General features: G+C 42.0%; 1 protein-coding gene across 1 annotated transcript; it reads left to right on the top strand.

Moving 5' to 3' along the window:
* Positions 1-14,794: 14,794 nt before the first annotated feature.
* On the top strand, positions 14,795-24,842 carry LOC122897381 (odorant-binding protein-like). Its single transcript, XM_044235591.1, has 7 exons — positions 14,795-14,984; positions 15,461-15,600; positions 19,451-19,521; positions 21,890-22,000; positions 23,032-23,133; positions 23,586-23,638; positions 24,649-24,842. Exons 1-6 carry the CDS (start codon positions 14,814-14,816, stop codon positions 23,603-23,605), a joined length of 615 nt encoding a protein of 204 aa, XP_044091526.1. The 5' UTR covers positions 14,795-14,813; the 3' UTR covers positions 23,606-23,638; positions 24,649-24,842.
* Positions 24,843-27,122: the final 2,280 nt, after the last annotated feature.

Below are 27,122 nucleotides of genomic sequence, written 5' to 3'. Positions count from 1 at the left end.
CTTACAGCAACAAAGAACATACTGTTGGTTGCCTAGGGCTTTTTAGTGAAGGAGGATTTGACTGGAAAGGGGTAGGAGGTAATGTTCTAGGGTTATGGGGACATTCTCTGCCTTGATCATGAAAACCATGGGGCTATGTTGAGGTGCATTGGTTGCCTATGTTGAGGTGCATTGGTTGCCTAGGGCTTATTACAGAAGGAGGATTTGACTGGAAAGGGGCAGGAGGGAATGTTCTAGGGTTATGGTGACATTCTCTGTCTTGATCATGGAAAGCATGGCGTAATGTTGAGGTGGGGTTATGTTGAGGTGCATTGGTTGCCTAGGGCTTATTACAGAAGGAGGATTTGACTGGAAAGGGGCAGGAGGGAATGTTCTAGGGTTATGGTGACATTCTCTGTCTTGATCATGGAAAGCATGGCGTAATGTTGAGGTGGGGTTATGTTGAGGTGCATTGGTTGCCTAGGGCTTATTACAGAAGGAGGATTTGACTGGAAAGGGGCAGGAGGGAATGTTCTAGGGTTATGGTGACTTTCTCTGTCTTGATCATGGAAAGCATGGCGTTATGTTAAGGTGCGTATTTTCCCCAATTCACTGAACTATATACTGTAAATGGACGCTGTTGATAGTATGGATTGTACCTCAATAAATTAGGAAAAGAAAGAACTTAGACATGTGAATCCCATCTATGTAGGACAGGGATTGGGTGACCATGAAAATCCACCATTGTGCTATTATAAGAAATGTGTATTAATTACAGGAATGCCACACATTCAAAATTAACAAAAGGCTCTGATACACCACACAAGCCCAGTTCCTAAGAGAGCTTAGTCACTTATGTGAAGAGCAAAGTTGATTTCAGAAATCTATGAACCAGCGTAAGAAAGGACATTTCCTAATGATAAATGGGTCCAACCATCAAGACAACAGATATCTGATTTCTCTTTGATTTCAGAAAGATTTCAAAATTGACGGAATGTCACTGGAAGTCAACAATGGGTGATTCCTTAAGGACAGACTCAGTATGCAAACATCATTGTGAGCTGAGAAAACTGTACCCAGAGTGTAAATAACCACTAATCTAGTAAATAACTGATCGAACAAAGAGATAGAATGTAAATAAGGGTGGTCATGGCGTGAGTGCCCGTGTCACACAGTCGTAGGGACCGACCTTCACGCACCCAGGGGCCATGGAACAGAGGATCCTTATCTTCAGGGGGCTCCTGAGTGTCCACCAAGACAGACCATTGGCTGGCCCACAAAATAAATAATGGGACATTTGAAAACACTGAAAGCCCATCAAGTGTATTCTCTGATCAGAAGAGAATTAAATTAAAAAATCAATGAAAACAATTATCTGAGAAATCCCTGTGTATTTGGCAGTTCAAGCCAACTATTTCTGCACAGCGCATGGGTCACAGAAGAAAGTCTAGGATGTATTAAAAACCCTATTTAAAATGTGTGGGATGCAGCTGACATGGTCGCAGAGGGATATTTACAGCTTTATAGGCGCATATTAGATTTTTTATAAGTATTGAAATCAATGTTCTCTCTATGAAGGTAGAAAAAGAGAGGACAGATTAAACTCAGCATCAGATGAAGGAAGCACTAAACATATGAAAGAATAAATCACTCACATAAATCAATAAAGAATGTGTGGGATTTTCACAATCACTGTTTAAGGGCTTTGTGCTTTTCCTTTTTTTTTTTTTTTTTAATTTATCTATTTTCAGAAAAACAGTATTCATTATTTTTTCACCACACCCAGTGCTCCATGCAAGCCGTGCCCTCTATAATACCCACCACCTGGTACCCCCAACCTCACACCCCCCGCCACTTCAAACCCCTCAGATTGTTTTTCAGAGTCCATCGTCTCTCATGGTTCCCCTCCCCTTCCAATTTACCCCAATTCCATTCTCCTCTCTAACACCCCTTGTCCTTCATGATATTTGTTATGCTCCACAAATAAGTGAAACCATATGGTAGTTGACTCTCTCTGCTTGACTTATTTCACTCAGCATAATCTCTTCCAGTCCCATCCATGTTGCTACAAAAGTTGGGTATTCATCCTTTCTGATGGAGGCATCATACTCCATAGTGTATATGGACCACATCTTCCTTATCCATTCATCCGTTGAAGGACATCTTGGTTCTTTCCATAGTTTGGCGACCGTGGCCATTGCTGCTCTAAACATTCGGGTACAGATGGCCCTTCTTTTCACAACATCTGTGTCTTTGGGGTTAATACCTAGGAGTGCAATTGCAGGGTCATAGGGAAGCTCTATTTTTAATTTCTTGAGGAATCTCCACACTGTTCTCCAAAGAGGCTACACCAACTTGCATTCCCACCAACAGTGGAAGAGGGTTCCCCTTTCTCCACATCCCCTCCAACACATGTTGTTTCCTGTTTTGTTAATTTTGGCCATTCTAACTGGTGTAAGGTGATATCTCAATGTGGTTTTAATTTGAATCTCCCTGAGGGCTAATGATGATGAACATTTTTTCATGTGTCTGATAGCCATTTGTATGTCTTGATTGGAGAAGTGTCTGTTCATATCTTCTGCCCATTTTTTGATGTGTTTGCCTGTTTCGTGTGTGTTGAGTTTGAGGAGTTCATTATAGATCCTGGATATCAGCTTTGTGCTTTTCCTAGGGAGAAGCCTGGGGCTTGGGACATCATTGCTAAATTTAACTAGGGTTAAACAGGTGCTAAGGGAAGAAGGGTAAGCAATAGAATTCAGGAGGGATAGCCAGGAAAAGGTTTAAAATATATGACAGAAGGACAAATTAATTATGACTTGTTCATTCTTGGTAACCTACCAGTTCACCTGGGACCCCCTTGAGAAGCCCACTCCTGTGGGATTCAGGGAGGGAGAGGTTTTCTGTGTCCAGATGTCCACGTGCGGAACCCCAAACCTGTGTGGACGCACCGTGATAATGCAGGGAGATCCGGGGCACATGTCGGCAGGGGACATGGGGGTTCTGAAAACCATGGCTGCACACAGAAATGTGGCAAGCAGCCAGACACAACAAGGTAAGGGGAGGCTTCTATCTACTGGTAGGCATGGGGGCAGACTGTTGGGAAGGCTTCGATGACCCTCTCCTGTCATGTCAGGTGTGGAGGGACAGCACATAGGAAGCAGAGAGCTACTGCCGTTGGCTAACGAGACTTGAACAACCAGAGGAAGCCCACCCCAGACAGAAAGACCCATGCCAATTAAAAAAGTGCATCAGAACACTCTGCTGGGAATAGTTTGCGGAGGAACAGGAGACAGGTCCCGGGCTATCACTGAAGGGCTCCACCACGGTGGATGGAATGTGGGGATCCTGCAACGTTTGTTGGAGGATGACATATGGTATGGGCAGAGAGTGGGAAGTGGAGGATGGCTGGGGAAGGGGGGGGTGGACCCCAGTTGGACCTCCCAGGGCAGAAGATGCTGGGTGACAAGCTGTCTCTAGGAAGACTCTGGAATTTTGCAAGTATTAATAATGCACATCTCCAGATTTGTCTGTGGTCAGTGGTCATGATGCTTGGTTTGTTGGGAATCCTTGTGTCCAGGCTGCGCCTTCACACAGAAGTGCCCTTAAAAGAATTGTGCAGTCTACAACAGGTACGCCTTTTCAAGAGGTGTGTCTCTCCGTCCTTTGCACTTTGGCTGGGCCAAACCTTGCCATGAACATATTATGGAGAAGTCCGGAAATTCTTTTTGGGGTCTGTTGTATGTCAAGTATGAAGAGAAATCTCTAGGATGTTTATTTTAAATAATTATTTATTTTCTTTCTCCCTTTCAGAAAATAAACAACCGTGTTCAACTAATCGGCCCTTCGTTTGAAACAATGGTCTCGGCCATTGCCGTCTCTCACTACACCTACAAGTGGAATGCCGACAAAGTGTTTAAACCAGACTTACGATTAGAATGTATTTATATTTTACATATGGGGATACCTTTCAATTATAAGAATGTGTGCTATACAGAGAAAACTGAACACCATCCCGGATTCCAGGGATTTAATATTTAAGATAGTGATGATTTGGGCAAGTTTATTGAATTTCTATATAACACTGTCTTCTTTGCCAGCAGTACATAGAAATGAATTTCAAGTGAGATCTCATCATTTTGTTCCTTTTTATAACCATAAACACCCATGGAAGTAAAGTAAAAATAAACAGTCATTTTTTGCGGAAAGGTTTATGGGAAATTTTCATACACGTAGAGAGTTTCATTAAAAAAAAAAAAGATGTATGCACAATATTTAAGAGTATTTGATGCAACAAAGACAATCACCAGAAAGTGCAATTTCCAATAGAATGAAAGAGGGAAATAGAAATTTGTCCATTTTTGACTTCTCAAGGAAAGAGGATTTGAGAAGCTATTTGTATCACAATAAAAAAGGGGGTTTATTTCAGCTGCTATTTTTCATTTGTTATAAAAATGCACAAGGGCATGAGATTGGGTATGAACAATCTGGTTCCGATACAATCCCACCATCTGCCACTTCGTGCATCATTCTGAAGCAGGTCAGCACTTTACCTTTTTATGTTTTAAATCAGTATCAGCTAAAGGGATGATCGTGAGACACAGGGATGCCTTTTCTTAGTGTGCGTTTGCAGTATCGCACTGATAATGGGAAAACGATCTGCGGAGCCAACAACCAATCTTCCCTACAATGCCAAAGACACTCTCCTCCCGGAAGAAAAAGATCATGATAGGCAGACGGGTGACTAGTTGGAAATACTGAAAACAATCTCCTACTACAGGAAACCTTTTGACATCGTAGGACAGAGAAAAAATTTCAAAATAATAACTGCGCCATTTGTAGTATATGCATTTCCCTCTGTCAGTTCGGCATTAACTCATGTTAAATAACAAGAATATCGAAGATCAGTGAAGAAATAGCAAACCTCCTTGCTTGTCTCTTTGAGCTTTTTCACTTTTCAGCAGGTCCAGTAAAAATCTAAGTGGCTCACTCCCTGTCTCTGTGGAATTAGGACTGGTACTGAGGACGTTTTGGTGCCATCGTGAATCACGCTGTCATGGATAAACACTTTAGTAATATGGCCTGTGACCCGCTTCCATATATGACATGTCTTCTTTTGTGTATCCAATATTTTACAATAAAAGCAAGGAAAAGCAAGTGTTAAAATATATACTTTGAAAGGCAAAAAAAAAAAAAAAGGGGTTTAATTTTTTTTTTAAAGGAAGCCAAGAGAATAAACCCAAACAAGGATTTGGTGAGTTGGTAAAGAAGTCTTAGAAGTGGAGGAGGTTTTATTGAATGAATTTGGGAAAGCCAACTCCGGTGGATACAACATCTTGCCTTGGGAGCGAGCTTTAAAGCAGCTGTGTCTTACTGTGAATTCTGTGGCCAGGTGAGGTCCTTGCAATAAAGATTTCCACATTTGTTCTAATCTAGAGGTTGCAGAGAGAACTCAGGGAATTAGCAAGGGGGGCCAAGCTTTCTCCATGTTGAGTTTACGGACTGTTGTTCCGACTCCGGCAGTCTGCTCCCAGAGTTACAGTCATAACTGCCCACATGACCGACCCTTACATTCATGTATACGTACACAAGGGATGGAGTTGTTCAAAGGATTTTTCCAACTGTGTGGAAATTTGATATTAGGGCCATGGGAAGACGTGCCTGCTTGATCCTAACGCCCAACAGAAGACAGCAGTTTTATGGGATTGGAAGTACTTTTTTCCCTCCGCTTGACAAAGAAACTCAGGCCCAGTGTCTTGTTTTCAAAGATAATTTCAATTCACATGTTTGCCTCTTGCTGCGTAGGAAGTCCGTCATGCATATAGTCAAATGACACCAAACGTTGTTCTACTCTTACTGGGATCAGGGCAACAAAATGGGGCCTGAATATACATTTTGTAGATAGATGGGATATTTGTCACTGAAATGGGATATTATGCACTCTTTCTAAGTTCAGGAGAAAAGTCTTCTTACAGGTTTGAAGTCAACAATCTCATTGAAGCCACTGTATTATTACCAGAGTAATGTGTTATACGTACAACTGGTCAACCCTTTCGCCGCCCCTCCTTCCAGACAATCCATTAGCCTTGCATCAGTGACATTTACCTAGCTGACTTCTGCTCAACTTGAGATTTTAGCTTAAATGTCACCACCCACCATTTACTGTTGATTTAAGGATTTGGGGTTTGCAAAAATAACAATGTGCTTTACAACATATATTCCTACTATACTTGATTATTTCACTTTCCTGAATGATGTGTTTCTGTAGTGCTACTAATTTATTTTGACATATTCCAAACTTAAAAAAAAAAAAAGTTACTTAGAATATGTTTCTGTTCAAATAGACCATGTTTTCAGCTTTTTTCTTGCAAAATTTTTCAAGAGAGTTGACCCTTGGACTTGTGTTTCTCCTTTTCAAATTTCTCCTGAATTCACTCCAATGTCTATGAGGCCTACAAAAGGAGCCTAGGTGAGCCAAAATATGAAGAAAAGTTGCCCTAGGACTCAACAGGGTGTACCCACATTTCAAGTTCTTCCCATGGCTAAATGCAATGAGTAGTGTCAAGTTGTTACCTTAGGAGAAGTTCTACTGAAGGCATGCCTAGTACCACCCCTCAGAAGAAATATTAAACAAGGTTATGGGGATAACCACTGACTCCTGTTCTTTCCCTCTGCATGAGCATGGACATATGCTCCATAAAGTCCTCCTCGTGTGCCCTACAGTGAGGAGACACGCACAGTCGCGTGGCCGTGAGAGCAAAATGAAGATTGAGTCATGCAATCTTGAGTCAGACAGAGATCACAAGTAGGCAGAGGTGTTTGATACACGGGGTGTTTGATACACTGGTCAGGTTGTTCGTAACAAGGTCCAATGTATTTCTCCCTTGTGAAATGCCCAAACAGGAGTTCCACGTCATGTGCCCCAAGCATACCCACGTTGAGTGACGGAGTGGGAGAAGTTTCCAAACTTCCAAATCGTGGCATGCTCCTTGACTAGTCGTCATCGCTGACGAGTTATATGCAAACGTGAGCAGATGGCGAAGGACGTACTTGAAAGCGTTTGCAGAAAGCAGACATCAGTAGTGAGGAGTGTCATGACCACTCAGCTGGGCTAAAACCCTCACTTCCATTGATGTGTCCACAAGACAGCTGAGTGATCTCCCTGGTGCCCCTACCCAGCAACGGCCAAGTAATCATTTATAAACTTTTGTTAAAGCTTAAGTCGAACCATGGGATTTCCCCAGTCAAAATGCATGGGTAACTTTAGGATGAAGGCCAGGATTTCCAAAGTGGTTCCACAGGTCTCCTGTGCGTACCTGATTTCACAGATATAAAGCAAAGCCCTAGGAAATTACAACCAATTATTGTTAAAGTGCCTTAGGAATGGCCCCAAATTATTTTTTATAACGGCTTTATGTACGTCGTTCCCCAACATAACAGCTGTGTTTGATCAAGGGACCTAAAGTTTCTATGCATTCCTTTTTCACCCGTCACTTTGGAGGTAATTAGTCCACCGGCTCCAAAGGGTGGTTAAGGAATCTAAAAAGAAATGTGTGATGCATTTAGACCAGGGTGTAATTTCTAGCTTTCCATTAAGTTCAAAATATTTTCAAATATCCATGTCGTTTTTCTTGGATGCATCTTTTTTAAACACATGTTTCCAAATTCCAGGTGTATGAACATTTTCTAATGCCCTTCTCGGCTGTGAGACAACACTCCACCACATAATAATCTGTAGGACTTTACGCGTTCACACTTCTTCAGGCGTCCCTTCGGTTGAAACAGGTGAAAAGTTTTGGTTTGCCTTTCGAAGCACGAGAACGTGTGCACGGTCCTGCCCCATGTTTTCGATATATTCATTCATTCGATTTGATGGATTTTTGTTTTCCAGGTTTTCTCTATTTCTAGGGACATGTTAGTTAAGTTGCCTCTGTGCTAAAACAAGTGTGGAAACCTTCCCTGTTCTAATTGTGGACGTGTGCAACTGTCCATGTGTGCTGTGGTGACTTTAGGAGTTAGTGTTGATCGCATTTACTTTTGGAATTGTTACCCCTTCCTGACGTTTTTCATCTTTGACTGTTTTCCGGTCTTTGACTGTTTCTTTGTGATATACAGACTGTTATTAATCCCTCTATTTTTAAAGATTTTATTTATTTTGCTAGAGAGAGAGAGAGAGAGACTGTTACTGGGGGTGGGGAGGGAGGAACCAAGGCAGAGGGACAAGCAGACTCTGTACGGAGCATGGAGCCCAACAACAGGCCTCAATGACATCATCCTGAGATCATGACCTAAGCTGAAACCAAGAGTTGGACACTGAACAGACTGAGGCACCCAGGCACCTCTATCCACCAGCAAACTTTGATCTGGGATACACTGCTGTGCCTCCATTTCTCTAAGAACTGGCACACAGATGACAAGATTCTCTTGGGTTTGAGCTGCCTGAAAAGATCTTTATTTCTCTTTCAATTTGGTAGGACAGTTCAACAGTGGAACACTTTACTAGACCATGACTTTCACTGTGTCTGGAGAGGATTTGGCGGTTCATCCTGTTAATTCCTTCTCTCAAAGCGATCTACTGTTTTGCACACTTGGGGTCTGGTTTGGGGATTTTGCTCAGGGAGGTCTCTGTGGATTTCTTTTTGTTTGTCCTTCTAGGGCTGGGCAGTGCTTCTTGAGTCTCTAGCATAATGTCTCCCTTCAGTGTTGGAAAGTTATGACCTGTTAGCTTTGAGACTCCTTTTTCTAGTAGACCATAAACTACATGTTCAACTTTAAACAATACCTCTTTTCTCCTCTTTCTTCTCTATCACATTCCCATTCTTTGGCCTCTTCATGTTTCATTTTGTTCATAGTACTTTCATTTACAACAGCCAAAAGGTATCCATCAATGGATGAATGGATTAGCAAGATGTGGATCATCTGATGGAATATTACTCAGCCATCAAAAAGGGAGACTATTCTGACACCCGCTAGAATACTTGTCATTGTGCTCAGTGGAATCAGCCAGACACAGAAGGATGGATCCCATATGCTTCCACATCCATGAGGAAATTTCCTGAAGCAGGCAATTTCAGAGACACAGAAAGAACAGTGGGTGTGAGGGGTTGGGGGAGGGTAATGGGCAATTGGTGTTTAATGGGGACAGAGTTTCAGTTTTGCAAGATGACAAGAATTGTGGAGGTAATTGCGTAACAATGGGAGTGTACTTCTCATTACTGAACGGTATGCTTAAAGATGATTAGGATGGGGGCATCTGGGTGGTTCAGTGGGTTAAGCCTCTGCCTTCAGCTCGGGTCAAAATCTCTGGGTCCTGGGATTGAGCCCTGCGTCGGGCTGTCTGCTGAGCAGGGAGCCTGCTTCCCCGCCCCCCACACCGCCTGCCTCTCTGCCTACTTGTGATCTCTGTCTGTAATAAATAAATAAAATCTTTAAAAAAGTGATTAGGATGGTAAATTGTAAGTTCTGTATATTTTACCAAAATTCATATTGAAAAGAACAATGGAGTCACTAGTCCTCCCTTCTGGAACCATTTTACTCAGATAACTGCATGACTTTCTCTTTCGCCTCTCTTTGGATCTCTGCTTAAATGCTCCTCTACCCCTCCCTGGCTGGCTTCCTATGTTATGTTTCCACGTGCATCAATACTTGTAATTGTGTCCATTGAGGATTTATTTATTTCCTGTTTCCCCTCATGGTAACAGAAACTCTGGGAATCATGCGTGTGTGATCCCCTGTTTTGTCTGCTACAGACCGACAACAATGGCCTTCCCCTGGTCTGAGCTCAACAGAGACCTACTGATGGCACAGCAAATACTTGCTCTAAGCACTTGTGCAAATACACTTTTTTGGGGGGTCAACATACATGGGGATAAATGACTACATTGCTCTCCACTAGACTTCCTAATAGTTAATTTAAAAAACTTGGAGACACCCATTTTTCCAAAAGATAACGGGCTTGTCTCCTAACACGGCGGATACATGGCTACCATTTGGGAAGGTGTTATTCCTGAGTGCACCTGTGTATCCTGCTAGGAAGGCTTTGAAAAGGAGCCTTCACACATTTCCACTGGGATTTATTTGTGCTGATCGAGGGTTTTTCTTCCAACGTGAGATGAGATAATGTTGAGCCGTTCCTCCAGGGGGAAGGAGGGAGAAGAAATAATCCACAGTTTATAGAGCATATACATTGCAATGAAGAGCGACACTCAGTGCAATATCACCCCAGAAAGCCAATGCCCGTCATTTGGTGAAATAAATGCACCCCCTAAAACTAAAATAAAGAACTGAGAAACAAATGGAAGCTAGTCAAATTAAAGCAAATGCACAAAAGGATGGAAGACACTATAGTGCCTTCCCTTCAGGCAGGAAGCTGCCACCTCAGACATTTGTGGAAAGTGTGAGAGATCTATTCCAGTCCTACCAACACCCATTCTTATGACTTCTGTCTTCTACGTGTGTCTCCTGGAGTTAGAACGACCATCGGATGTGTCACAGGAGGTTTACGGATTCTTTTTCCCATCTCTGCATAGATGGATTTGTGGGATTTTCTATGGGTAAGTGGGCTTACCAGAGGCAGAGAGAGGAGACAATTTCTGGAGAGGACAGTGCATGAGCAAAGGGGCTGATGTGTGTTTGGCTGTGGCTGTGTGCATTTGGAAATCTGAAATTTACCCCATCTGTGAATGGGAGGAATGCAGGAATGCAAGCAGTGACTCATCACGTGCATTTTCTCTAGCACGTGCTTTCTCCGTGGTGGCAATACTGCCCAGCCAAGAGAAAAAAAAAAGTCCTTTGAGGTGGATGAAAAGAAAATGACATTCTTGAATGTGCAAGGTCTACATGTACTTTATGTCCAAGACCAGATTTGCAGTTCCACTAGATCTAGAAGCTGTACAGATCGAGATCGGATCTACAGACCAGATCGATGAAAGGCAGAAGATTTGCTCCCTCTCTTCCTGGCATTGAACGGGGACACAGCTCCTGTGCCCTTGGACTGGGATTTACACCATTGGCTCTCCTGCATCTCCAGCTTTCTGATTGTACCTCTAGGGACTTGTCAGCTTCCATAAGCCCATGAGCCAGAATCACTGAACAGAAATGCACATGGGCAGTTACATTTGAGTTTGAGATGAACCTCAGAGCTTTCTCTTTCCAGCCTAAGTATGTCCACACTACACATGAACTTCAAATTTAACGAGGCAGTCTGTATTTTACCTGTCCAGCCTACCTCCTCTTACATGCACTAGGAAATTTTGGGCACTGGAGCTTCAGCACGAGAGCATAACACGAAAACATCGCTGGAAGTGACACTCCTGTTTAAGGACAGAGACCGTGAGGAGGAGGTAGTAAAATGGGGGAGGAGAAGGTTCATCTTGAAGCACTTCAGTTTGACAATGGTTGTCCAGCGACAGGGGCATTTAGACTCAAGGATTGCTGGCCAACTTTCAGAGTCATTCAGGCGCCCATGTATGTTTTTGAGGAGGGGATGGTAGACTTGTAGGAGGTGTGTAGACAAACACAGGGTTCGCAAGGGGAGATTACAGAGTGCTTTGCAGACTTGGCAAGAAAAAAAAAATGGCTCTTTCGCTACTGCCGTGAACTGCTTAAACACACAGGTTAGAAAGCCATGCCACAGATCAAGTGACCCAGGATCTCTGTGGGAAGGTTTGGAATTCCCAGTGGTTAATCACCACTCTCAGGACAATCGATTGTCCTCGCAGGCTTGGCACTGTGGGCTTTCCTGGGATGTAAGAGTTCCAGCATGAAACCCAGCAATACACTCCCAGGAAAAGTGGGATGAGCCGGTCACCTAAATGCTCTGAGTTCAGGTCTCAAAAATATGAGTAATGATCATCCTTCTGATTTTGAACACCTGGGTGCTGGTGGGGAATCCACAGGGAACTCACATCAAGACTTTTGTATGAAAAGTGAGATGATATGTAGAGAAATCAAGGTATCTTTTAGACGTTCACCTTTTCCTGTCCTTGGCGTGGAGTGAGGCCAGTAAGCTAAGGGATTTGGCTAAGGGTTATGCTGTGTTGTTAGCCTTTCAGGACAGAGTAGACAGGTGTCTGTTTAATCATTTACCCATGAATACGTTAGATAAGAAAAGGCAAAAGGCAAACAGAAGAGGCGTAGGCTCTGAAAGATAATCCTAAAAAAAGATAAGAATATTGAATTGACTGCCACAGTCTTGATGGCTATCCAAAGAAATGGATAACCAAAGACTCTAGAAGACCAGAGTCTTGATGGATATCGAAAGAAATGCGAGAATTAGAAAGCAAAGAACGCGTGGGAGGGCAGGGTGTGGGGCATGCCTTGTGCTTTGAAGAGTTGTCTCAGATGTCTTAAACAGTCCAGGGGTTTGAAGAAGTGAGATATGGAATCCTTTGAATATTAATAATTGAGCCTTCCATGCACCCTACTGTACTTCAGTGTGCACTGAGTGAATATACTAGGAAATTTATATAATTAGGACCCAAATGGCATGTTGACAGGAAGTGAAGTGTATTTCGAAGGAACCACAGAGAACAACATTCATTCAAATGTTAAACTCAATCTCCATGTTGACTAAAGACAGAGTTGTATCCATCTCATAATGTTCAAAATGGATGGAGTTGGACAGAACATTGCCGGATACAGAAATGACTGACTTCCTTTTCATGCCAAGAGGCAAGTGCTATAGGACAATCCACAGGGGGGAAGACAAAACACAGGAAAGTAACAATGGCTCCAAAAGCAGAGAGAGACAAATGAAAGAATCCAATTCAATGATCCAAACTGGCCACTTTTAGAATTTCAAGGGGAGCAAAAGGCCAGCTGGTGAACTGGGAGTCTGAGATACCTTCATCAAAAGGTCACAAAATGTCAAAGCCAATGTTTGGCTTTGTCTCTCTCAATGAGAGACAATCAATCCGAAGGAATGACTGTCTTAAACAGAGTCTTTTAAGTCCATCCCGTGGGTAATTAATCACACTCTTCTGGCAAGGAAGTCCCTTAGCAGTTGTCTTTGTTGTGTTTCGTAAGAGAACACAAAGTATATTTCGAATCAATAAAAGAACTTGTGAAATCAAGAGTGAACAGACTGTCCTGTGCCTAGAGCATAAACTGATCTCTCGAGGAAGGAAGACCTCCCAAGAACAGGGAGACCACATGGTTGCTCCAAAAGAATAAATCAAGTCAATAATTTTAACCTGTCACTGTTTCCCATGTCAATTAAAAAAAAATGTGAGGAAAACTAAAAAAGCAAGGAAAATCCATTGCTTGTCTTGTCCTTTATTTGGCTGAAGTGCTTCTTCATTTGTAGATGTGGTCTCCCGACAACTTCCAAGAAGCTGGCATGAGAACTAGAGCTCTCATGCCCTATTGAGTTCTTAGCCTCAGAGAAAAGAGGGTCTTCCATCAGTTCAGTGGGCTCAGGCAGAGGTGGAAGGACGTGGCAAGGACCTTAGCTATGTGGCCCGAGTCATAGTTGATATCAAATCCCGAATGCATAAGAGTTTCTTAGGGATACTGTAGAATCAATCAACCCGTCAAAGAATCAATCAAAATGGGTGGCTTAGAGCAAGAGAAATGTATTATCTTGGAGATAAGGAGGTCAGAAGTGTGAGATGGGATGTGGGCAGGGCTGTAGTCTCCATGAAGTCTCTAGACGAGGGTCTGCTCTATCTCTGTCTTCTTGCCGGTGGAAGGTTGCTGCTTTGTGACAGCATCACCCTACCTTTTCTGTGTGCACGTGCATCTAAATTTTCCCTTTTTAGAAAGATAGCAACCATATTGGATTAGGGGTCCACCCTAGTCCACCATGACCTACTCTGAACTAACTATAGCCAACTACATTGTCACAGTGACCCTATTTCCAAAGTATATCCCATTCTGGGGGTTTGGCCGGTAGGGCATCAACACATGAGTTTGGAAGTGGACACAAGCCAACCTTTCGTGAGGGATTAGTGCCACTGCCTGTGTTTTAGACCTTCTTTACCCTGGTCTTATCATATTTAAAAAGATACTCATTTATTCTAGGCATCAGTCTTTCTGTTCTTATCCCACAACCCCCTTATTCTATTTCATAATTGACCAGATGTGAGCAAAAGAATCGCAAGATACCTGTTTTCTTGTTTCACTTTATTAGCCTGTAAGGATGAGTGGCAAGTTCATTTAATGTTGAACAAACCGAGGATGGGAGTAGCTTCCTAAAAGACTCTTATTTGATTGACATGTTCACTGGTTTTCTTCAAAGATATTAATTACAACTTAAGACCTATTGTCTCCAAGCTAAACATTCTCCTATGAGCTTTCCATAGGTATATAATTATTTGATATTCATAATAAGCTCAGAGGGACAGACACACTCAGGACTGAGTCCAGCTTTGTCTATGAAGAGCCTCAAAGTGGTTTCACCCTCAGCTCACTGGGAAGAAGGAAGACCAGATGTCTCCCAACCTGCATGTTGGCATTTGCATTTATGAGATGGTTTGTGGCAAAGCCCCCACATCCATCCTTATGTCTTTTCACCAAAAACAGGGAACACTTGTGCTGGGGCAGGAAGGTGATCTCCTTGCAATGTATCCAACAAAGAGGGAAGGGGACATTTCTTTTCCCCAAGAATGAATGAGGGAGTATCCACATTACATGTGATATGCAGGCTTGATCCAAACAATGGTACAGGCCAACCGAGCTTCTGAATGTCTTTTCCAGAGTCGAGGAAGAAATGAGCAACTTGCCCCAGATCTCATAGGTCTTTGGGATACATCACCGCCAACCAGGATGTTGTCAGTGTTACACAACGCTCTCTTGAAAAGAATGACAAATAGACAAACATTGCCACATGCACAGACATGTGCTATATAAAGCCACGAGAATTCAGCATCTTAGCAACCGGCAATCTACTCGGAGCTTCTTCAGAGGAGGAAGCAAGACGTGCTGGAGACATGAAGATCTTACTGTTGTCGCTTGTCCTTGTTGCAGTTTGCGACGCCCAGCTATCCTTACTTAATGAATTGACACAGGTACCAGGAACTGGGTGACGTGACAAAGAGGTCTTTATGTGTATGTGCGTGTTTTGGGGGGTTTTCCTATGTCTATCTAATTGATGTGTGTCAGGGTTAGCCATCTACCTGGAAACTGAGAACTCCCCTGTAAATAGGCTTCTTACACATGTCTACTGTACGTGTCTCCTAGAGTCTACTAACGGGCCCTTTATACATCTCTAGTGTACTTGTAAAAGAGGACATTCCACAGCCCATGAGCTATCGGGGTTGAGGTCTTGCATTGGGTAAGAATGGATATGCTATTTTAGGAATATGTCAAACTGATTTTTGTTGATTTGTTGCCGACTTGGCTTTTTCCCGTAGTTTATAAATCCTGGGGTGTTCAAAAAGTTAGTTCTGTGCTGATGCAAAAGACAAGGCATAACCATATGGAATGATGTTGGAGAAAATAAAAAGAAATTGAATAAAGTTACTGATAGGAACTTTACCTTTAGCTTGCAGGACAATGGGAGACGATGTACATGGCAGCTAGCAACATTGAGAAGCTCAGTGAAAACGGCCCATTTAGGGGTTATATGAGACGTATTGATGTGGACTTGCCAAGAAGGAGAATCTTATTCAATTTTTTCATCAAGTAAGTAAAAATTACACAGAGCAAACGCACCTGTTAATGCATCTGAGCTCCATGTTTGCAATGTAATATCTGCATGGTGTTGAAGTCTCAGTCCTTTATAAATGGAGCACAGTCTCTTGCTTTAAGGAGGTGGTCTTCATGGAGCTTCTGGGAATGTAGGGTTCCTGCCACTGGCTCTATCATTCTCTACCCTGAAGATCTCACAAGTAGCAAATTTTGAACATCATCAAATTGTGACATTCACCAAAGCCTTTGCTACTTCAACTATTATTTATAAAAATGCCCACTATAGGATAGGCATTTTACTAAGAACTCAAAAGACTAAGAGAAGGTGAGAATTATTTATTTATTTATTTATTTTACTTTCACTGGTAAAATAGAGTCTGATACAGATCTCTAAACTCACAATGAAATTCTATTGTAAGGGTAAAGTCTAGGTGGAAAGAGACCCCCAGAAAATGGCCCGTGATTGTATGGTGGGGGTTGTGGAGTGTTTTATGAAAGGTCACAAGGAACAGGGTATGTGTAGGATGCCTTTGAAGATGGACTGGGAATTTTCCAACAAAGGAGGTAGAAAGAGGACACATATTGGCACACAGATGAACAGAAAGGGCTTTAAACTGAAGGAAGGAAGGAAAGAAGCAGGAGGAATTATTTAAAAGAAATATAGGGCATCCCAAAGCACAAAATCATGCAGACAGAGCCACTGTGTGTAAGGTTAAAACCTATGTTTGCAGGGCACGTGGAAAGGGAATTGTTAATCTTTACTGTTTGCCGTCCTTCCGATCCAGGTAGAATTGCAATGGGAACGGATAATGGCTTAATAGTGCAAAAAGTTGGCAGTGCAAGAAAAGCGACAGAACTTTGCAAACGGGGACTTGAGGGAGACGTAAAGGAAATATTGCGAGGCTTAGAGATACCCGGCAAGGTCCTGGCTGGAGAACCCACAGGAGCCAAGGACTGAAAACGAGGAGAGAGATGTGTTCACCTGTGAAGAATCGGGAAGAAATTGGAAGGGGCATAAAGGGGAGGGTGATTCTCCCAAGGATAAAGGGGTTCAGAACATGGATCAAAAATCGTGCATTATAAGAAACTGAGTGAGGGCCTGTCTCTCTAGTTTCCACACACAGACACAGGTGCTGAAGAACAAAAAACAAGCAAAGATGAGCGTTGAGAAAGTAAAATAAGAGGGTTACGTTTGGAGACATGGGTTTATACATATACAAATGCAATTGATAGAATGGGTATGGAAATATCACAAATGAACATGTTTGATAATTATAAATGTGTTTTATAATTATAATAATACATAATAATTTTAATATATAATACATTATAATATAGAATAACAATTATTATAATATGATTCTAATATATAAAATGCATAATCTATATATGGTAATATATAATTATTTTATATCTATATATGCCAGCAGTAGTGTAAGCATTTCATTGATAGTACTGGAATGGTTTCTGAACTTAGTCATGGATAAACTGCTATATATAATACACAATAATTATAGTATATATAATGCTATGCAGTTATATAATTAATTATATAATTGATATATAGTTGATAAATACAACTGATATATAATTAATTATATAATTGATTACGTACACTCTATGACGTGGTTGATTACGTGTTATATATACATATAACCAAATGACACACATATCCTATCCCGATAGATATAGAATTGATTATGTATAATCTACGATACTGTTGGTTAGATGTTATATATACATATAATGAAATTATACAGACATCATAAGCTAATAAATATACCTGTCAGTTTTCCATATTTTTAAAAAGATTTTAAAAAATTTTTTTAATTTATTTATTGGGCAGAGAGAGAGAGAGACCACAAGTAGGCAGAGAGGCAAGCAGAGAGAGAGGAGGAAGCAGGCTCCCCTCTGAGCAGAGAGCCCGATGCGGGACTCGATCCCAGCACCCTGAGATCATGACCTGAGCCAAAGGTAGAGGCTTTAACCCCCTGAGCCACCCAGGAGCTCCTCCATATTTTTTTTTAAAAGAATCCTCTATGATGTTTTGGGGTCCTTTTTATACTTTTGTGTCTATCTGCATTTCTTTGGCTTTACTTGGGGCCCCTCGTTCTGCAGTCAGTCAGGTCTACAGAAAGGTCATGCACGTGAGATCGCAGGCGTGCACGTGAAGGCATAGTGGGTGAGTTTTCACACACGTGTAGGACCATTTGTCATTGCTAGTCAAGGTACGGGACCTTTCCATCGCCACCGAAAGTCTGCTTCTCTCCCACTGTCTGCCCGTGTGGCCCCATGGAGAACTTTTCTGACAAGCTTTGCTCCTCTGTTCCAGACCATCACCCAGGGGAATCCCACACGGTGCGTCTCCTCCGACGTTTCTCACCCCGCATAAGGCTTTACCCATGTAGACACAGGGCTCCCGGGACAATTAGTCCCTTTTGTTACTGCCGAGTTAAAGTACTTTGTGTCCAAAATAGCGGGCACGTTTTCCAGGTACGGGATAAGGTCTCCACGTGGTGGGTATTGTGGACGGCTTTGATGAGGATCGCTCTGCCACGTGTTTGCGTGGACATATTATTTGCTGTTCTCCTGGGGACCGTGACACGGTGGCATCGTAGTCGTCCATGGGAGATCTCAGCACCTCTAAGGACAGGAAATTCAAATGGTTTTCCAAGAGACAGCGCCGTTGGGATTGTGGCCAGCAAGACACGAGATGGTCCACGGCAACCCGTTCTTTCTAAACCTCGGGGCTGACTCGGTCTGTGGTTTTATCCATTCTGGGCGAGCGGGAAGTGGCTTTTACTTTGCACGTCCCTAAGGACTCAAAGTGGGGACCACGGCTTCCTGGGGCCCCTCTTTTGTGACCTATCTGTTCAACACATTGCTTCATTTTAGTCGGACTCTTTCCTGTTTAATTATTTGAGCTGTACGCATTGTGCCTATTTTTCCACATACACATTTTTTGGTCACAGAGACACACGGACTCTGTTGCTATATATGGGACACATAGATGATGATTGTTTCGAATATGGATTTACTTTCCACGTATCACATTCGTGTATCATGTGGGCTTGTGTGTGTCTGTGGGTGTGTGTGTGCAATGTGTTTATATATATATGTCGTTCGGTGTTTCATTTTCTTAGGGTTTTTTTTTTTTAATGGAAGTTCGTGGTTCGGATTAAATTAAACCCATATCTCTTTGTCCTTTTGGGGGGGATTTTTTTTGTCTTTTATATTGGGAAAGAAATCTTTCCCTGTGTTGTGAGAATGGCTAAGGCATGCCTTGAGAGCTCTTTCTCTCTGTTACCAGAAAACGTTTATTATTTTCTAATATTTTAACAGCTTTCCAGTATTTTGGATTTTTAACGTTTTTTTATTATTTATTTACTTATTTTAGATAGAGAAAGCACAGGTGAGGAGGAGGGTCAGAGGGAAAGAGAACAGCAGACGCCCCGCTGAGCAGGGAGCCCGATGGGACTCGATCCCAGGACCCCAGGATCATGACCTGAGCCAAAGGCAGATGCTTAACCATCTGAGCCCCCCCAGGGACCCCTCATATGTCTTCACGTTTAACTGTCTTTAAATAGGACGTGTTTTGTATCTCCTGTCTGTCGTTAAAACTACTAGTCTGATGCCATGTGTAGACAAAGACATCCTTGCCAGGTGACCCTTGATGGTGGGACACCTATTTCTCTTCCGAAGGTCTCATTGTTTATCATGGTTCATAGGCACTGACAGGACACCTCAAATAGGGTTTTCTGCAGCCGAAAGAACGAAGATGTTAATTACGGACCAGGGTTTCATGGTTTTCGTCCATCCACTTAAAGACATTTTTGATTTTTAGGCAGAATGGAGAATGCAAAGAAAAATTGGTCACGGGAACAGTAGGACTCAACCAAATGATCCGTGTTGATTGTAAGTATAATCGGTTTACTGATATTTTAAGATTGAATTCTTTGCCTCAACTTCTTTCCGGAACTCTGTAGGCCTGAATTCTACTTTGATGAACGATCAGAAGTATGACCGGGGACAATATCCCTAAGTTTTCCAAGCACTTTATTTTGTCATGCACAGATAGTTCGATCATAGGACATGGGTGACTCCTTCCAATCACGAGTATTATTAAGGGAGTGGTCAGACCGTGTTTAGATGGTTTGTTTCCTAAGGTTCTCAATTGCATGAAAATGTTGCCAGATAAGGTAAAACAATCTGAGGGACTCAATCTAACGGGTCTATCCTGAGTTTACGTATTGATGTCATTTTGCTGTAAGGGAATACGTTTTATTTTAATTTCACAGATTTTATTTAGTTATTTGACGGAGATCACAAGTAGGCAGAAAGGCAGCTAGACAGAGAGGGGGAAGCAGGCTCCCCGCCGAGCAGAGAGCCCGATGTAGGGCTCGATCCCAGGACCCTGAGATCATGACCTGAGCCGAAGGCAGAGGCTTTAACCCACCGAGCCACCCAAGTGCCCCAATGGAATACATTTTTTAAAAAATTGTCTTAAAGCCTCTTGCACCGTTCCATGAGCAGACGATTGACTTAAAATCCAAGGGAATCAGAGTTATTTCCAACACCAGGCACATTTCTTCATAAGCTCAGCTTCTGTCGAAAGCCATGTGGATGTCGGTTTAGAATCAGATCACTAAGCGCTTTCTAATGGCCCTAAACAACGTTCCAAATTTTAAGTGGCCTCATGTCTAACTATCATATTAAAATGTAAATGTGTAAATCTCTGGTTACAGCCGTTGTCTGAGATAAGAAACAGCAGAATGAGTATGTCGTTAAGTAGAAGATACGAAAATAAAGTCAATTATATGCCTGTCCATTTCTGCCACTTTTATATCACCAGGAGATTTCTTTTTAAAATTATGATTTCATTTCTCTTACTTGTAGATGATCTTTCTGTTCGCTTGTGCCATTGATGTTCTCTATCACCCTTTCTTTAATTTTCTGCATTTCTGTAGCCCTTTTTTTAAGATAAGATTGTAGCCCTTTTTAATGGGATTTGGACACGGCAATTTAAGGCAGGAGAGAAAGACCATGAGCTCGACTTACTTTGAGCTGACTTTGGGAACTGGGATTTGTAACCTACCCAGGTCTGTTCTGGAGAAACCAAGGGGCAAAACTAGTGGTGGCCTTGATGTATTTAATCCCGCCACTTCCATGACCTGCGTTCCCTTTATAAACCAACTTAGTGAGGTTTCCTACAAAGCCCTCCTTTATGACATCATCATCCCAGCAAATGGTTACCGAGAATCTTTAGAGATGCACAAAACCATATTTAAATTCTTTCCACGTAACCCAAGACTCATGGAGCTAGTGTAGGCTTGGGCAAGGCTCAGAGACTTGTCCGGGAGACGGTGAAGTTCTGTCCGGGGCTCCTTGGTCTTTCGCCGTGGTAGACTAAAGCTCGTTCAGTGGGACACACAAACCGGCAGAGTTTCAGGTAAAATCTGGAGCAGTGGTTCAAGTAGGGTGTTATGTATTCTGTGGTGGGAAGGGAGAATGCGTGTGGGAAGGTTTGGTGAGGACATGGCATGTGGATCGGTGATTTTTTCTTTTTCTTAGAAACATGGTGGGATGGATGGGAACAGCCAGAGAGGAAGGTGCCCCGTGCATGCGGGATCTGAATCGAATGTTGAGATTGTCCCCACCCATGATGTGTTCACAGTATAACCAATAGTCATAAAAATAGGTGCATTTGTGGGAGTTTTCCATGTGTTCCCCAAGACACCTAGATTAAGGGGAAGAGTGAGTGCAGACTTTGGTGTTAACCAAAGGCCCGGAGGGTTGCCCCATGCAGACTAGACACTCAGCATACGGTTATGCATGGTTTTGAATGGCAGCTGGTGTAAAGACAGGTCAACTCCATTGCTGGGATATGGCCCCTATGAAAAGATTTCAAACTTGTATATGACAATATGCCATGAAATCCCAACGCGTGTTGTTTGAAGACACGTCGGTGTCATGGCCACCATTTTAGGGACCATTTTAGTAACACTGGGAGGTGTGAAATGTTTCATTGCCGAAGAAGGTGGCACTGAGGAAAAGTGTTCCCTACCCTCCTTGTTTTCATTGTCATAAGCAACGTGAATGTTTATACTACACCGCCAAGGGGACTCAGAGTCTGGTACGAGAATGCTGTTACCCATACGCCAACGACGCTATGGTAAAGCCAATCTACCATAAATTAACAAAGGCGAGTCTTTATAGACATATATCAATTTTATAGAAGTTTATACAAATTTTACATATATAAATATTTTTTTCTCCCTCACAGATGAGGGGACCAACGATTTCCAAGTTGTCAGGATAACCCCAAACATTATGCTGGGCTATGATGTCAATGTGGATGAAGAAGGACGCACCACAGATCTCGTTTTATTGGCTGGTACGTATGGCGTCCTGGCGATGGTCATGGCCCTATCATATCTCGACTGTCAGCATTTTCACAAAGATTTTCACAGAGAAGATCAGTACTTTGGGACACAATTCATGATTCTGCCAACAAGGCCAGAGTCTTCATGTGCGTTGTGTCAAGGATCCTGGAATGATTCGAAAAAGAAAGGTGTCAACCAAAGTCAGGAGAAGAAAGAGGTCTTTCAAAATAACTCCCATGTGTTAAAATGGAAAATTAACAAAACAAAACAAAACTGAGTTTCATTAGAAGTAGTTTCGTAGCAGGTCAACTGATTTCAAACCTCAGCTTTCTTCACGTTGACCCCAATCCTTCAATTTACAACCATTTTTTTTTTTTTTTTTTTTCCAAATCCACTGACCAGCCTCGGGACAGAAGCTTTCAAAATAAACCTTCATTCTATTTCGTCTTTCTAATGCATTGTTGTTGCCAACACAGACTATTTCAACCCCTGAATAACACACAAGTGGTGTGGAGATGGGTGCGGGAGTTTCTGGGATACTGGGTTTCGATCTGGAAAAAGGCATTTGAGTACTGTGGTTTAAATTTAAAAAACAAAACAAAACAAAACAAAAAACAAAAACGCGAAACCAAACAAGCCATCTCTGAGCCTACATGCGATGGGGATGTTATTTGTCTGGAAGGTGAGAATCACCCTTGTAGTTTGGGTCCAGAACCCGACGTGCGTGTCAGACACAGATTCTGAGGCAAAGTCAGACACACCATCGATTGGATGTTCTTGATGGGTTGAGTCCAAGATTCATGGAGTTCCTGATGTGTCCCTGGGGTCCTGCACTCCTGGACAGCTCATGGCCATGCAATCATGGAGGGTTTAATGGCTCCTATCCACCTAAGTCAGAGAGCGGACATTGAGACAAGGTCAATGGTAATCGTTTGAGACTCAGTGAAAGACTAGATTTCCCCCTTTGTGTTTCTCTTTCTGTATTCAGAAATCCCTAGGGGTTCTAATGGGCAATTTCTGCTTTACACATTGTGATTTTCAGGCAGAGCACATCAAGTCGATGAGGAAGCCGTCAAGAGATTCAAGGAGTTGGTTAGACAAAGGAATATTCCGGAAGAAAATATTGTAAAGCTCGTCGGTACCGGTAATGTGATATATATATATATATATATATTTTTTTTTTTTACCTGAATATATCCCTTACCTGATATGTAAATATGTTACAAGAAAACAAACGGATTTCTTTTTGTATTTTCTCTTCCACGAATTATCTTTTATAAAGCCCTTCCTTTAAAAGAAGAAATCATGGGGCACCCGGGTGGTGAGGTTGGTTAAGCATCCGACTCTTGATTTCAGCTCAGGTCATGATTTTAATTTTAATTTTAATTTAAAAATTTTAACTCCATGCATCAGACTCCACACCTTCTGTGCTCCTGTCCCCACTCACTCTCACTCTTGCTCAAACAAATAAAATATTTTTCAAATTCAAATTAAAAAAAGAAGAAGAAGAAGAAGAAGAAATCCTTACAAATATTGGGAAATGGTCATGATTGGTTGGTCCTTTTTTTTCACTTTTTGTATGTGTTTTGTCCCCAGACGACTGTCCCACCAATTAACAAAACCAGTGACACCAACTCCTTCTAAATATTGTAAGTAAGCATGACTCTGTTGTGAGGGTTTCTATGTCAACTAGCCCAATAATTATTTCAGTAGAGAGCTTTTTTATGACGTTATTGTGTTTACCCCCAGTCCTACTGAAATTGCAAATATCACATCCTAGTACATTCATGCTAAAAAGCAGTGTTGGTGACAAAGGCTTATCATGCAAGAATCATGGCAATGACAGTTCTTCTGAGAGAAGCAGGAGATGGCAGAAGTTGGCAGGGATGACTGGAAAAACAATGGGTTTTTCATTCAGTCTCAGTTGAGGGTTGTCTATACATGTCCCTATTCCCTCTGCACACTCCTACACACACCAAGTGTGATTTCACATAATTGTAATGACCACGTTGGAAACTCCCCCAAAATGCTACACGATACATGCCTCCCAGGTGTGTTCTCCTGCAGAAGGAGATTCCCTTAAAGTGTGATTTTTGAACTTTCTATAGTAAGATGAGCGTCAATGCAAGATGCTGGTGTAGGCTAAAATGTACCTTTTGTCACTGTTTTGGGGAAGAAACAGAGGGAAAAAGAGCAAACAGAGACATTAGCTTCCAGGCTGAATACAACCTCTTTAAGCCATAAAGCTTTTAGAATTAGAAGAGCAGAGAGTAACTCCAGCAAAGATCCTGTAAAATCCTTTTGGATGGGTGGTGCCTGTGAACATGAATTCTGAAATTATCAAAGTCCTGAAAGGGATCCTAATCAAGAAAGGTCCCATCCTATGTACATGCATGGAAAAATTCCAGTGGCTCCTTCCATATTATAGGGATCCTAATCATGAAAGGTCCCATCCTATGTACATGCATGGAAAAATCCCAGTGGGTCCTCCCATATCACAGAGATGGAGAGTCTGACATTCCCCGTGGAACTTGTGCACTGGGTTAACTTAAAAGCTCTCCCAACCCTTGACATTATACCCCCTGAGGCTCACTGACCCTGTCAGGCTCTCACACAGTCCAGTCAACTCAACCTTCTGTCCTGTTTTCTCCTCCTGTAGCCACGTCACTGAGAAGCGGACACATCCTTTTCTGCATGGAATCAGGATCAACAGTATGAAGAAAGCCTTGCTTGACTCTACATGACATCATGTTTTTCTCTTAACATACTCTCTTTCCTCATTTCATCACCCCCCCTCACCATTCCCATACTGTTACTGAATTGTCAAATGATTAAATAAATTGGTGAAATATGCATCCTGTACATATGTGTTTGTGCAAAAATTCCCTTAATTTTTAAAAACACAAATAGCCACTTTAAATACAACTATCCAGGAAATTACATCTCTAATAGGGTCAACATCCCATCAGAGACAATTTACATTAGGATTCAATGTGCTGTAGATGTATGACAAAGAGAGGGAGAAAAACATCTAAACCACCAGGGAAGAGAGGAAATGCTGATAGATATTTTGACTGTAATGGCATGAGGAAGTCTGGTCAAGGAAAAAAGTTCCGAGAAGCATCTTATTCACCACAAGGAGCATGTGCATATCTCCCTGAGACTTATACAAGGACAGTCTGTGATGCCATGAGTCATCACAAGATGGGGCACCGGCTGAGACCTGGTCTACCCATAGGGTCATGGAGTCAATGTAGTGCTTGCACAAACAATCAGGCTAAGAGCTCAATCGGGAAGATCTAAAGTGTGCCATTCCATTGTGTTTCAAGCAGTGGTATAACCCGGGATTTCCCATTGTAACAGGCAGAACACATTGATCACTTATCTATGAAAATCCAGAGGTTCACTACCAAAGAGATCAGCTCTCTGGATGCAGAACTTATTCCAATGGTTGATACAGAGTTCAGATATTCAGTCTAAGCTCCAGGAAAATAAAAATTAAAAAAAAAAAAAGTTTTAGGGGTGCCTGGGTGACTCTGGGTTAAAGCCTCTACCTTCAGATCAGGTCATGATCTCAGGGTTCTGGGATCGAGCCCCGCATCGGGCTCTCTCTGCTTCCTCCTCTCTCTCTCCACCTGCCTCTCTGTCTACTGTGATCTCTCTCTGTCAAATAAATAAATAAAATATTTTTAAAAAGTTAAAAATGTTTGAATTATTATTCTTGAATAAAAGAGGGTATGGATTTGGAGTTCTGACTCCTATCATCATAGTGTATCTGGAAATGCTGTGAATTCCTCTTCAGTCTTGTAAGGATGTTGAAAGGTGAACCGTGGCATAAATGGGTTTAAAAAATTGTGAAGTATGACACACACACCCACATATGATTGCGTGTATGTGTGCATATAATACATTCCCATACACATTATGTTATAAAAATTACAGAAAACTTGCAAGAAGAAAATGCAGAGTCTGCAAAATATTTTTGCCTACTCTTTCTCTCATAATGTGTGTGTGTGACCAATGTTAACAAGGGAAGGGGGACTGTCACCACAAATATTACAGATCCAAATAGTCAGAGAAAACTATTAATGAAATGATGCCACTTTAACACTTTTTAAAATGTATTTATTTATTTAACAGAGAGAGAGAGAGAGCACAAGCAGTGGGAGGTGGCATAAGGAGAGGGAGAAGCAGCATCCCTGCTGAGCAGGGAGACCCACATGGGGCTCAATCCCAGGACCCTGGTATCATGACTTGAGTTAAAGACAGATGCTTAACCAACTGAGCCACCCAGCGACCCCACCACTTTAAAACCTTTGGTGGAATGGATACATTTCTTGAAAGATAGGTTACTAAAGTTGACACAAGAAGAAAAAGAACATCTCTATAGTCCTTCCTCTACTAAAGGAACTGAATTTGCCCTCATAATAGTTTCCGTAAAGAAGCTGCTTGTCCAGAAGATTTCAGTAGTAAATCCTTTCAAACATGCAAAGAACAGAAGATCACTCATCTTAGATAATATCGACTCATATTCAGAGAAACAAAAGGAATTCAACTGTCTTACACTTTATGAGGTCAGCATAACCTAAATCCCCAAAACTCACAGACATCAAGAGATATGTGAACATATGAACTTATATTAAAACATTTCCCTGGACACCAGGGTGGTTCAGTCATTAAGGACCCGACTCTTGGTTTTGGCTCAGGTCATGATCTCAGGACTGTGAGATGGAACCCTATGTCAGGCCTCTGCACTAGGTGGGGAGTCTTCTTGGGCCTCTCTCTCTCCCTCTGCTCCTCCCCACCCTTCTCTCAAATATATCTATCTTTAAAAAAAAATGTTTTCCCATCCCAATTTGCACCTTTATGCCCATTGGCCAGCACGGGATACTCTCAAGAGATGGGTATAAATTCTGTTTTGCACATAGACATGCATTGTCATGAACACAGAAACATACTAATATATTGGAGGGCAGTCTTTGTTTTATGCACACAGAACACGAGAAAATATAGAGAGTATCATACTTTTTTTTTTTTTTTTTTTAGGGAGTAGTATTTTTGGAGATTTATCCATATGTTGATTCACTGAGATCTAACTTATTATTGTTAATTCCTTATATTTTCCATTTTGAA

The sequence above is a fragment of the Neovison vison genome, chromosome X (assembly GCF_020171115.1).
Source record: "Neovison vison isolate M4711 chromosome X, ASM_NN_V1, whole genome shotgun sequence".
In the NCBI taxonomy this organism is placed as follows: domain Eukaryota; kingdom Metazoa; phylum Chordata; class Mammalia; order Carnivora; family Mustelidae; genus Neogale; species Neogale vison.
This window is presented reverse-complemented; position numbering and strand designations above follow the sequence as displayed.